Raw genomic sequence first — 12,964 nt, 5'->3', positions numbered from 1 at the left:
ACACTCCTCCAATCTTCTGAGAACTTTAATATTCTTCCTGTTCCATGTTCTTACTCTCCCTAGATTTCGTTCACCTCTTTATTGTTGGTACTGCCGTCAAATATCTAGACTCCCGAGTTTTACACCTTTTTCAACATTTTCTCTTGTTTATCTCTTGCTCTCCTTTTAAAGTGCTGTTTAAAATCTACCTCTGCTTGTTCCTATATATCTTCATGTGCATCAGTGTCAAATTTTAATGATCATTCTGTAGTGAAGTTCTGTTCTACCATGTTGAGAATGCTGTATATATGAAGGTTATCGTCGTAGTAGGGTTGTTGCAAAATAATTAACTTGGAGATACCGAGATAACAAAGTGTGGAACTGGATGAACACAGCAGGCCAAGCAGCATCTTAGGAGCACAAAAGCTGACGTTTCGGGCCTAGACCCTTCTTCAGAAAAGCTTTCAGTGGGTTCTCCAGCAGTGGCCTCATGGCCAATGGTGGTGGGTACATTGTGGGGGAGGTGCAGGGTCAGGCTGGGGATTTGGGAGGTGGAAGAATCCCGTTTTGGTTGGCAGGGACCAGTGAGTTTGTTGTACTTAGGGTTTTTAGCGTCCAGTAAAGCTGAGTAGATCTGTGTCTTCAGTTTGTAGATTATACGTCCGTTTATTTAAACAAAAGGCACAGTTTATATATGAATGAAATTCTGTCTGAAGAACAGGCCAGCCATAACATCATTCGTTCATGATTCAAAATATAGACAAATACAAATATGTAATTTGAGTAGATTATCTGGAATTAAATAAGAATAACTCTGAAGAGACAAATGACAATTGTGAACAATCCTTCAAGTTTACCTTATTAGGAGAAACAATTAATGGGTTGCAACAATTTGACTATTACTTCCCAGTGTGATTATGTTAACGTATAGCAACACTCTTAACTTCAGTTAAAAGTTTTCCATCAGGAATTAAGGCAGAAATATAAAGGTTGCAATCGAGAAACTTGATGTATTATTTTGCAAGAATAATAGAAACTCAAATATTTATGCTATACAGATACTGAAGTTTACAACCACAGGTGACATTTAACAGGTCGCCAAAACCTCAATTGAAAGAAAGATTTTGCTTTATATTAAGTCAATTAGGCAACAAATGTATAATTTTCCATTGCTGTATTATCATGTCATAATAGAGCATTTTCAAGTGGATAAAAAAAAATCCTGAGTTATGGAAATGCTCAGACTATCACAAAACCCCTATCATCGCCTGGATGAGATCAACCAGTCTCTGTAAACCTGCCCCCTTATGTTGCTCAGCAACTGTAGAGGTGCATTCTTCAAATTGGAGGAAGTGGTCAAAATGTTGATTTTATAAACCTGTATGAGGTTACCGCTCAGCCTCTGACTTTCCAGGGAAAATAGCCCCAGCCGATTCAGCCTCTCCCTGTAGCTCAAACATTCCAACCTTGGCAAAGTCCATGTAAATCTTCTCTGAACTGTTTCTAGTTTCACAACATTTGTCTGTTGTTTTGGTTTGTTCTTAGAGTGTTCTGTGTTTGATTGTGAGATCACGAAAGTGATGTATGCATTCTGCTCATAGAGTAATAGAGATATACAGCATGGAAATGGACCCTTTGGTCCAACTCGTCCATGCCCACCAGATAGCCTATATAAATCTAGGATCCCATTTGCCACTATTTGGCTCATATCCCTCTGAACTCTTTCCATTCATATACCTATCCAAATGGCTTTTTAAATGTTGTAATTGTGCCAGCCTCCACCGCTTCCTCTGGCAGCTCATTCCAAACACGCACCACCCGCTGTGTGAAAAAGTTGTCCCTTAGATCCCTTTTAAATTGTTCCACTCTCACCTTAAACCTATGCCCTCTAGTTTTGGACTCCCAATCCCTGGGTGAAAGACCTTGTCTATTTACTTTAACCATGCCCTTCATGATTTTATAAACCTCTATAAGGTTACCGCTCAGCCTCTGACTTTCCAGGGAAAATAGCCCCAGTCGATTCAGCCTGTTCCTGTAGCTCAAACACTCCAACCCTGGCAAAGCCCTTGTAAATCTTTTCTGAACTGTTTCTAGCTTCGCAACATCTCCCTATAAGAGGGAGACCATAATTGCACGCAGTACTCCGAATGTGGCCGGACCTTTGTCCTGTACGGCCACAACATGATTTCCCAACTCCCATACTCAATGCGCTGACAAATAAAGTCAAGTGTACTAAATACCTTGTTCACTATCCTACCCTAACTGTGACTCCACTTTCATGGAACTATGAACCTGCACTCCAAGGTGTCTCCGTTCAGCAACACACCCCAGGACCTTACCATTAAGTGAGTAAGTCCTGCCCTGATTTGTCTTTCCAAAATGCAGTACCTCATATTTATATAAATTAAATTCCATCTGCCACTCCCTGATCAAGATCACATTGTACTTTTGAGGTAACTTTCTTCGCTATCCACTACACCTCCAATTTTAGTGTCAACTGCAAACTTACCAATTTACCTCTTATGTTCACATCCAAATCATTTATGTAAACAAAGCTGTATATCCAGTACCGATCCTTGCGGCACACCCCACTGGTCACAGGCCTCCAGTCTGAAAAGGAGCCCTTCACTGCCACCCTCCGTTTGCTATCTTTGAGACAGTTCTATATCCAAATAACAATTTCTCCATCTATTCATTGTGATCTAACCTTGCTGACCAGTCTGTCATGAGGAACCTTGTTGCACGCCTTACTGAAGTCCATTGAGATCACATCCACCATTCTGCCCTCATCAATCCTCTTTGTTACTTCAAAAAACTCAATCAAGTTCGTGAGACACGATTTCCCATGCACAAAGCCATTTTGACGACCCCTGATCAGTCCTTGCCTTTCTACGTGCGCATAAATCCTGTCCTTAATTAGTTGTGTGGACTTAGTAGCAAAGTAGACAGAATACTGAGTTATAAGCATGTTTGTTCAAAGAAAATTAATGATACTTTGAGGTTTAACTGAGGTAAATAAGATATTTCTTTTAACCTGATCAGATGCATTCAGATGTTGCACTTAAACTGAAGTAAAAGATGGTTTCCAAGTGTGGAGGTGTGTGCACTAGGTGTGACAAATTTGCTAACCCCTCCCCAACCTCAGTGAGAAAATACAACTTGTTGCACGCCAGTTAGCTCATGAAGTACTGACAAGAAGAATATTTGCCAGTACTGAGGCTTGTTGCAGGCCTTGACTCCAGAATCCCTATCTACAGCAGATCAAATGACAAGAAGACGGGGGTTATTTTTCTTCTTTACTTGGGGTGGAGGTTTGTAGGGATTTAGAATCAAAGGCAAGGACTAGCTTGCACAACATTATGCCTCCCCATGTCCCTAAAATACCTACAGTTGCTCTTGATCCTAACCTGCTGGGCAGATCACCCCAGTTTCCTGGCTGAGAAACTACCCACCTTTCTCACCTGCGATGGAGAGAGGTCTTCAGGGAGGCGGCAAGTTGAAAAGCTCATCTGTGGTCATTAATAGACCATTTAAGCACCTTAATTGATTGGAGATCAACACATTTGACCCATGGACATTTTGTCCTGAAGCGTAGTTGAAGTGGTGAGAATGACCTAATAGTTTCACCAAAATAACCTTGCCTAATTATTTGCCTTTCTGTCCACCTTTTTCATACCTTCCCCCTCTACCCACAATTTGAGGATGAATTGCCCTCCTATTTTTAAGCAGTATGTATTCATTGAATTTTAAGATTTTGCACAATTGATAAATGATCCCTTCTCATCTCTTTATTGTTGCATAGAATTTACAAAGTGACTGTTGATATCACGATGTCAGTCCACATCTGAGATTTGAACTCATTCAAATCCAATTACACTGTCAAATTGAGCCCAAAGAGTTGGACATGGGCTGGAATTGTAGAGTAGGACCCACAGTCAACAGTCTATTTTACAATAAACAAGGAGTATTTACTTGGGAGCAGCAAAGTCAATTCGCTGAGCCTGTTTAAAGAAGTGTATCTATGAACTGCAACAGAGCTCAGCAAAGTCTCCCAACAGATGCAAACTGCTTCTTGCAGGAAATTGCAGTGAGTGGTGAATAGTTACGTAATTGGAATTATGAGCGTAAAATCATTCCCAGTGACTTGCTCCAGTGGTCTCCAGACTTGACTTACAAGGGTTAAATGATGTCAACATATCCATTCTGATTGGGAATGGCATGCAGCCATTGAAGAGCTGTCCCTTCGTGTGAACAGAGCAACAACAAATATTGGTCAAATGATGATGCAATTTGTCTTTGCTGGCTTTCTGTTCGGGTAAACACTGAAGTGTGAGAATAGATGCACATGATTCGTGTGGGGCCTATTCATGCCAAAAAGAAGCAAATTTGATTTTAAACCAGCTTTTGAAGAAGGCCACCATCAATTTAGAAAGCAATCATTGTTTGAATGCAGTTGATTCACTCCACAAAGCTAAGGATGGAGGCAATCCCTTCATAAATTATTTCTTGATGTAGTTAATGAATGTGTCAAGATTACAAGAAGTATTTTCCCAGCTGGGCATGTGCAAGCTGTTTTATTTGTGCTTTGTCACATTTTGATACCAAGCTTGAGAATTGATCTTATTTTGCTTTTATTCTTCCTTAAACCAATGCGAGGAGCCAAGTGTTCCACTGCAGAGGCTTGAGTACAAAAGTCTAAGCTAACATTCAGTGCATTAATGAGGGTATGCAGCAGTGTTGGAGGTGCTGTCTGTTGGATAAGATATTTAAACCCATCCACCCTTATCAGTTGATGCAAAAGTTCCCACGATATTATTTTTGGAAAAAAAAAACATGGGACTTCTCAAGGTGTTTTGGCAACGTTTATTCCTCAATCAACATTAGCAAAATAGATTATCTGTCAATATCACATTATTTTGTGGAAGCTTGATGTAATTGCTTGCCTTTCTTTCGACCACAAATGTACCTGTACTTCAAAAGTACATCGTTGGTTCTATTCTACTTTGGAATATCCTGAGGTTGTGAAAGTCTCTCTATAAATCCAAGTTTTTTTGGATTTGCCAGTCACTAAACAGAGCTGATTTGAAGACATCTGGACTGAACAAGTATGTGAGTATTAGGAATGCGTTATAAGTCTACTGTACAAATCTGAAGATAGCTTAATACCAAACTAGCAAACCCACTCTGCTGGGTTGCATTATGACAGGTATAGGAAGTAGAAATCACCTGTACTGGAGGAAGGGTCATAGTGAAATAAATTTTGGAGGTGAAACACCATCTAACTCCCTTCTGATTACTGTTACACTTTGCAGTTAGTACCTGAAAGGGTTAACTGACATTGTAAGATAAACCACACCCACCATACAAAGCAATGGTCCTGGAATGAGCTAACCAGGTCTCCCTTTGTGAACTAGAATGCGCATTGTGCTTCAGTGATTATTTGTAGGGCTAACAAGATTTCACTAAAGAAGGAATGTAAATGTTAAGATAATAAAATGTGAGGCTGGATGAACACAGCAGGCCAAGCAGCATCTCAGGAGCACAAAAGCTGACGTTTCGGGCCTAGACCCTTCATCAGAGAGGCCTGCTGTGTTCATCCAGCCTCACATTTTATTATCTTGGAATCTCCAGCATCTGCAGTTCCCATTATCTCTGATGTAAATGTTAAGTTGGTATCTCACAAATGAATATCACATATCGTTGATGTGCTGTCACTAAATTAAAATAAATTAACAATACAGTTGTTATTTTGCTGATCGAGCTGGTAAGTTTGTTTGCAAACATTTCATCACCGTGCTCGGTAACATCATCAGTGTGCCTCTGGTGAAGCATTGGTGTTCTGTTCCGCTTGTTATTTGTGTGTCTTGGTTTGATTGGGTGGGTGGCATCACACCTAACATGCGTTATCTGACCTAATATGTCACTTCTTCCTTACACTTTTCTCAGTGCAGTGATTTGAAAGGAATTTGGGAATTAACACATGCATATTAATCAATTAAAACCTTCTAACTGGTTAAAGATTTAACAGCATTTTAGATTTGTTTAATATATCCCCATCAGTGGTGTGGCCCTGTGATCTTTTACTTATAAATTCTGTGTCTAATACTGCCTCTCTAACTAATGCCTGAAGAAAGACTGAGGCTCCAAAAGCTTGTGATTTCAAATAAACTGTTGGACTATAACCTGGTGATTTCTAACATTATAGGATTGATTACAGGCTGGAAGAGCACAAAAGTGGTCACATCTGAAGTTGACAATGGCAGGGATCAGTGTGTGCTGTAGGTGTTGGAAGTGTTAAAGATGGGAGATGTAGTAGAGATGGATGTAAACTGCCCTTGTGATAGGAGCTCAGAAGTTCAACTTGTGTTCAGAGATTGTGAACAACCTGAATTAGCTTAAGGCAGTGTCTGTGGAGTGGGATAGAATGGGTTTTGTAGTTCCAGGGTTTGTTTCTCATCCTCATGTTGGAACCATTATGAAGTTTATTGGCATGATACTAATGGTTTACTTCTGCCACCTCTTATCTACTGCTGTGAATCGCCATTTGCTTTTCAATGAGACTGAAGTTGCAACATTTCTCTGATTGCAGCTCAGAATCTGATAGAGACATCCAGGAGGAAGTAGTCTCTCACCAGCCTGGGTTTGACACAACATGGATTGAGAACCTGATGTACTGTCAAGCTTCATTTTAAAAAGCACTCTTGTGTGTCTTTTGGAAGCTTAAGGCTAATCGATTTAAAAAAAAATCATTTTCCGTTTGCTGCTGTTCATTTAAATTCTTGCAGTTTGGACATGAAATCTTGTGCATTGAGTAAACACAGATTAGACGATCTCTCTTCAGGCCACAGGAAAGCATTTGTAGGAAGACAGACAAGATACCACCTGGCTGGAAGCTGGAATGCAGCTGCTGTTCTTTCTGCACTGGTTCACTGAATAAATGAAGTGTAACTCTGAGTTTGGCTGAACCTTTGACCTTGCAGCACAAGCACCACCAGAGTCTGCCAGGGAAAATACCACAAAGAAGTCATTCACCTTGCAAACCACTGTTGAGTTGTTTGGTAGGAAGAACTTGCATGTCACGTGGGAGAATAAATGACTCCCAGGCATCCCAAAATGTATTCTGTATTACCCACCTGTTATAAAATTTACGGAAATGTGCAGTAAACTTAAGATACAGATTGGGAGGAATTTCTTCCCTTAGAGGGTAGTCAGTCTGTGAAATGCTTCAGCACGACGGGCCTTCGAGACTGGGTGATTTCAATACATTCAAGGCTGAAATAGACATTTTTAGTCAATAAGGGAATCAAGCATGTGGTGAAATGATAGGAAAGTGGACTTGACGGTAATCAGATCAGCCATGATCTCATTGAAAAGACAGTGTAGACTGGATGGGCTGAATAGCCTACTTCATCTCCTTTGTCTTATGTCAAATCAGGAAAACGAACAACACTAGCAGGATCTTCCTGTGCTGTCAAGATGCTTGACAACCTTTTACCCACCCTTAATCTTTGAAAGAAATACTTCCTAAATGTCCCTGTTTATTAAATACTCCAGAGATCAACTCAGAGTTCTTTAAATTGCTCAGGGTTGGCATTCTGCTTTGGTTAGTGGTGGTTAATATGTGGTTAGACACTTTGGGATGATTAATTTATGATACTTATAGATGTTCTTGCCAGTAGCTGAGGGATAAGCCAGGAGGGAGAAGTCTTCCCACTCCTGTCCCATTGAACTATTGACAGAAATAGTACATGTGTATAACTAATGCATTTACAATTTTGCAACGAATACCAGACCAACAAAATATTTTCCTTCATGGATGTCCGTCTTGTGTACCCTTGTAAACATTGGACCCATTCCTAATCAGGTAGTCAGCTGGCCTTTTCCAAAGACATGGCAATGATTGTTGTTATTGAAGCATTGCTCAGTGTTTTTGAGGCGAAAGTAGTACTGTTCTGTATTTGTGAGACCATAATCAGTTATGAAATTCATTCAGGCTTTGTCACCTGGGTAGGTAAGGGAGTAGGATGTCAGTTAGGTGAGGGAGTTAGTGTCAGGCAAGTAGGTCAGGAGTTGAGGTGGATCATGTCCGAGGAAGGTGGGGCTTATCAGGTTCAGGAGCATCGGGTCAGGAGTTGTCAGGGTGGTAGATGGGCAAGAATGGGCTGTCGGCTTCTGCAAGGCCTGCTTAGCATGAGGAGGTTGCCGTCGGCTCCTTGTGGGCCAGGATATGTGAGAGTTGGGAGATTGCCGTCGGATCTGTGTGGTTCAGGGTGTGTGAGGATGGAGAAGTGTTGTTGACTTCATGTGGGCCAGGAAATGGATTAGCAAGGTAGGATTATTGGTTTTGGCAGGGCTGGGGAGGGGGCGAGTGTTGGTTCAGGTGATTCTCTAACCAGTGAAATATCTGAGCCAATGCTTCTAATTCCCAGGGTGCAAATTGTTTATGAAATTAGTGAGCAATACTATTGAAAGGGAGCCTTTTACTAAATTCACTTGTAGAAAGTAGTAAACTAATGAATACATGCTTCATTTGAATTTGTTGTGCAAGTCTCATAATTTATGGACCAATGGAGGAAATATTACTTCTGATGCTACACCTTTCCTTAAAACTTTGCCCCTGGTTATGACTCTTCAACTAAGGGCAAAGGTTTCTCCCTATCTACCTTGTCTATGCTCCTCAGAATTTTGTACACCTCGCCAGAACCCTAGCACCCTAGCATCCCCACTCCATTGACCTCAGCCTTCTTGAGCTGTATAGAAAACAACCCCTGCCTACCTGAAGACGGATCTAGGCCCAAAACATCAGCCTTCCTGCTCCTCTGATGCTGCTTGTACTGCTGTGTTCATCCAGCTCTACACCTTGTTATCCCTTCCTACCTCGTCTCGCTTCACTGTTGAAAATGCTAAAACCCAGATAACATCAGAGCTAATATTTTCTACATTTTTATCGTGCAATCCCAGTGTGGTGACTAGAACTACAGAATGGTTTTCCTCTTTATACAGCTCTGGAATCATTTGTAGGTCAGTTGGCTGGATGTGTTGGTTTGCGAAGCAATATGATGCCAGCAGCAAGGGCTCAATTCCCGCACTGGCTGAGACTCCCATGAAGGACTCTCCTTCTCAACCTGTCTTCTCACCTGAGGTATGGTAGCCCTCAGGTTAAATCTCCACCAGACATTTCTGTCTAATGAGAGTACGGTGCTATGTTCTGGTAAGACTATAGCAACTCAACAACAATATATACAGTTCTATCATAAACACCTTGACTAGTAAAGGTGAGTCTCCCATATACCTTCTTAAACATCTAAATTTACCAATCCTGTTGCTCTAAGGATCTATGGATATGCACACCAAGGTCCCTTTGATTGTTTGTACTTGATAGGTTTCATCATTTATCATGTACTCTCTTGCTTTGTTTGTGTATCTGTTCTAATTGCAGGAGTGGCTGAGCTACAAAGAATCCTTTTCAGTATTCTGCCACAGGATTTGAATGTTCTTGTTGACTGAACACTGCACAATCAAACTCAATCATGGATTTCCTTTGTGAGACACCTTTAATTTATCATAGGATGAGAACTAATCACAACCTCCGTACCCATGACATTAAAGAATCTTCACAACAGTGATACTTGAAAGCTGCACAGAAACAATTGAGTAACTCAATAGGAGCAGGAATCTCGTGTCGATCGGATTCTGTTCACTCTTCTATGACTAAAACAGCAAGAAAATAGTTGAAATATATATCCCAGGATCTGCTCGATATCACACCTTCAATATACATAATCAGAGGTTTTGTTTATTTAGCACTGTTAAACGGGAAATAAAAGAGTGGATGAGATGACTACATTTGCAAAACTGGGAGAGTGCCTTATTGCCAGAGTTGCTACATTTCAAATGAAATTTTAATTCCAAGTCCTGTCTGTGGAAGAGATTTCATGACAGTATTTTGAAGAATAGGCTATTCATCCACAGTGACCTAGCAGTAGTGGGGAAGTGATGGTATGTTGGCCCTGTCACTGGACTAGACGCTCTGAGTGATGAGGGGCACAGGTTCACATCCTATCTCAGTGACGTTTGACAAATCTGGAATATAAAGCTAGCCTAAGTAATGGTGACCATTGGTTGTTACTCAGGCCATTGGTTTCACTTTTTTGTCCTTTTGGGAAGGGAACCTGCAGCCCTTACCAGACCTGGCCTACATGTGACTTCAAACCCACAGAAATGAAATTGACTCTTAACTGTTATTTGAAGTGACCTAGCAAGCCACTTGGTTCAAGAGCAATAAGGGATGGGAAACAAATGCTAGCCTTGACAAGGATTTACACATCCCATGAAAGGATAATCAAAAAATGTTTTTTAATTGATATCACGTGTAAATTGGTCTGACCATCCTGTTCATCACTCTTTTTGGATCGCTGTGTACAAATTGGCTCCCACCTTTCCTTAATCACAATAGCATGAGAGGTCAAAAGTGCGTAATTGCCTATAGAATGCTTCGAGAGACGTTGTGTGGTGTGAGAGGGGTGCTGTACACATGTAAGTCTTCCTTTATACAATTGAACAATGCTATCTGTTTACTTGTCAGAAAGGTAGGTTTAGCTACAAGAAAAAGAAATGTGAAATCTCTAAGGGTGTAGTGACTTTGCAGATACAAATCCCAATAGTTTCCCAATAGTGATGTCACTCACTGTTGTATGAGTGAATTTGATGGTTTTTACTTTTTGTTTCAGAGTGTGGAGATGAGCCCTGCCAGCAGCACACATTCGCTTCCTGTCAGTCCTATCACTGAGATACCTGTTCCTTTTAAGGTAGGATAAACAGTTGGATGTTGTGTTATGGTAAGCCCAGTGGGAATTTCGAAAATGTATTGACATATGTCACATTTATTGAACTCATAAATGCAATCAAACCGTTCACAAGTTTCAAATCTCCCAGAGAGACTGGGAAGTTTGGGCCAACACAATCCGTACAAGTATTTAGGAAGGAATGTCCTTGTTGGCAGAAACTCTCAAACATACTGCCTTCATCAGCCCAATGCAACTTCCAGAGGATGGGCTTGGTCAGGAAAGTATATAGAAGAAACATTTTGCTACGAATATCAGACCAACAAAATATTTTCCACCATGGATGTCCGTCTTGTGTACCCTTGTAAACATTGGACCCTTGTAAACATTGGACCCATTCCTAATCAGGTAGTCAGGAAAGTATAAAGAAACATTTTGCTACGAATATCAGACCAACAAAATATTTTCCTTCATGGATGTCCGTCTTGTGTACCCTTGTAAACATTGGACCCATTCCTAATCAGGTAGTCAGCTGGTCTTTTCCAAAGTCATGGTAATGATTGTTGTTACTGAAGCATTGCTCAGTGTTTTTGAGGTGAAAGTAGTACTGTTCTGTATTTGTGAGACCATAATCAGTTATAAAATCCATTCGGGCTTTGTCATCTGGGTAGATAAATGTTGAAATGTTGGGAATGTTGTTATGGTTATGAATGCATTTGGTACTTGATGAGATTGAAACAAGTAGAATAGATACTCCAAGCTGAGTTAGGTTAATATTTAATGGTATAAAGGTTTATAACTTATCATTATCAACGCTGCATCTGGCGTTTTGAGGTAGACGTAAATGGGTTTTTGGCTTTTTGTTCTGTGAATGTGATTTTTTTTAAAGAGCCAGAAATTATAATTTCTTTTAACAATGAGTCAAAACACCATTTCCACAACATTGTGTGACTTATGCTAAATGTCAAGAGAAGCTATTTGGTGAGATAATTGCTGACATGTTTACTAAATGGAGCTTTTATAACCTAGGAAAAGACTGTGAGGGGCTAAAGGTCAGATGCAGGTTCAGGTCAGAAGAAAAATTCAACGCCAACAGATGTGCTCTTTGGCAGCTTCAAAGTAAGAGAAAAATCAATGGTCTAGCCTGCCTCTGTGTCTTGGGAAGAAGTAAAGAGAATCACATCTGTTGAATGTGTAGAAAATCACCAGAAGGAAATACTTGCCACCTCATCAGTTGAATAAGAAATTAAACAGCAAGGATTGGAATGATCATTTACTGGGAGGTTGAGTGTCTGTAAATGATAATGCTGGGAAAAGCAATGTTAGTGCAGTTTAGGTGGATTGGTCATGCTAAATTGCCCATCGATGTCTAGGGTGGGAAATGCAGGGATAGTGTAGAGGGTGGGTCTGATTGGAATGCTTTTTGGAGGTTGGGTGTGGACTTGATGGGCTGAATAGCCTGTTGCCACATAGTAGGGATTCTATGATTCTGGAAAAGGAGATTGCTCAGAGCTGTTAATGAAATATGTTACCTTAATAAAAGGTATCATCTGTGAAACTTTAAGACCAGAAGTATTTTGTAAGAATTCTTTTGACTGTTAAAACTCGAGGAAGGCTAAGCTCTAAGTTGTGTCGATGGCCAAGAAGAAAGGCCTCATAACTCATGGAACCACAACTGAGAAGAAGAACTTAAGATAAACCTATAGATATAATATGGAAGGAATTTTTTTTCTGTACTTTGATTAACTGTGAAGTGATCATGTCGAAAAGTAGATGGGACTTTGTTTTGCCATATGTTTTGAAATCTTTAAAACTGTCTTATACTTAGCTTGATTGAGTTAGTTTAGTGTTTTGCATGTAATAAACATCTACTTGACTGTTAAAACCAAATCTGCAGAATTGTATGCTATGTTTCAGAGAATAACCAACACTGTAAAATTAAGCAAGTTGTGATCTATCAAGCTACATTTAATTCTGAGATCTGACTTGTGCGGTAATGACAGCAGGTGGATCATTACATTTTTTTTCTCCTTTACATCATAAACTATACGTTTCTTTGTTAAAAATATATTGGAAACCTTGTGTGAATATGTTCATTGACTGACCATCACAGGCATCAAACTGAAGAAAATTAAAACTGGTGGTCTGTCGAGATAGGTTTCACTCTGCAATATGACTTGTTCAACATTACCATCAGCTTG

General features: G+C 40.2%; 1 protein-coding gene across 2 annotated transcripts in view; it reads left to right on the top strand.

Moving 5' to 3' along the window:
* Window positions 1–12,964, top strand: part of ccser1 (coiled-coil serine-rich protein 1) — a 1,213,403-nt gene that overhangs the window by 619,283 nt on the left and 581,156 nt on the right. For both annotated transcript variants that reach the window (XM_048537406.2, XM_059650255.1), the window contains one exon: window positions 10,710–10,787. In XM_048537406.2, the coding sequence (XP_048393363.1) occupies window positions 10,710–10,787 (78 nt within the window). The remainder of the gene's footprint in view (window positions 1–10,709; window positions 10,788–12,964) is intronic.

The sequence above is a fragment of the Stegostoma tigrinum genome, chromosome 1 (assembly GCF_030684315.1).
Source record: "Stegostoma tigrinum isolate sSteTig4 chromosome 1, sSteTig4.hap1, whole genome shotgun sequence".
NCBI classification, from domain to species: domain Eukaryota; kingdom Metazoa; phylum Chordata; class Chondrichthyes; order Orectolobiformes; family Stegostomatidae; genus Stegostoma; species Stegostoma tigrinum.
The sequence above is the reverse complement of the archived record's forward strand: the minus strand, read 5'-3'. Positions and strand labels throughout refer to the sequence as shown.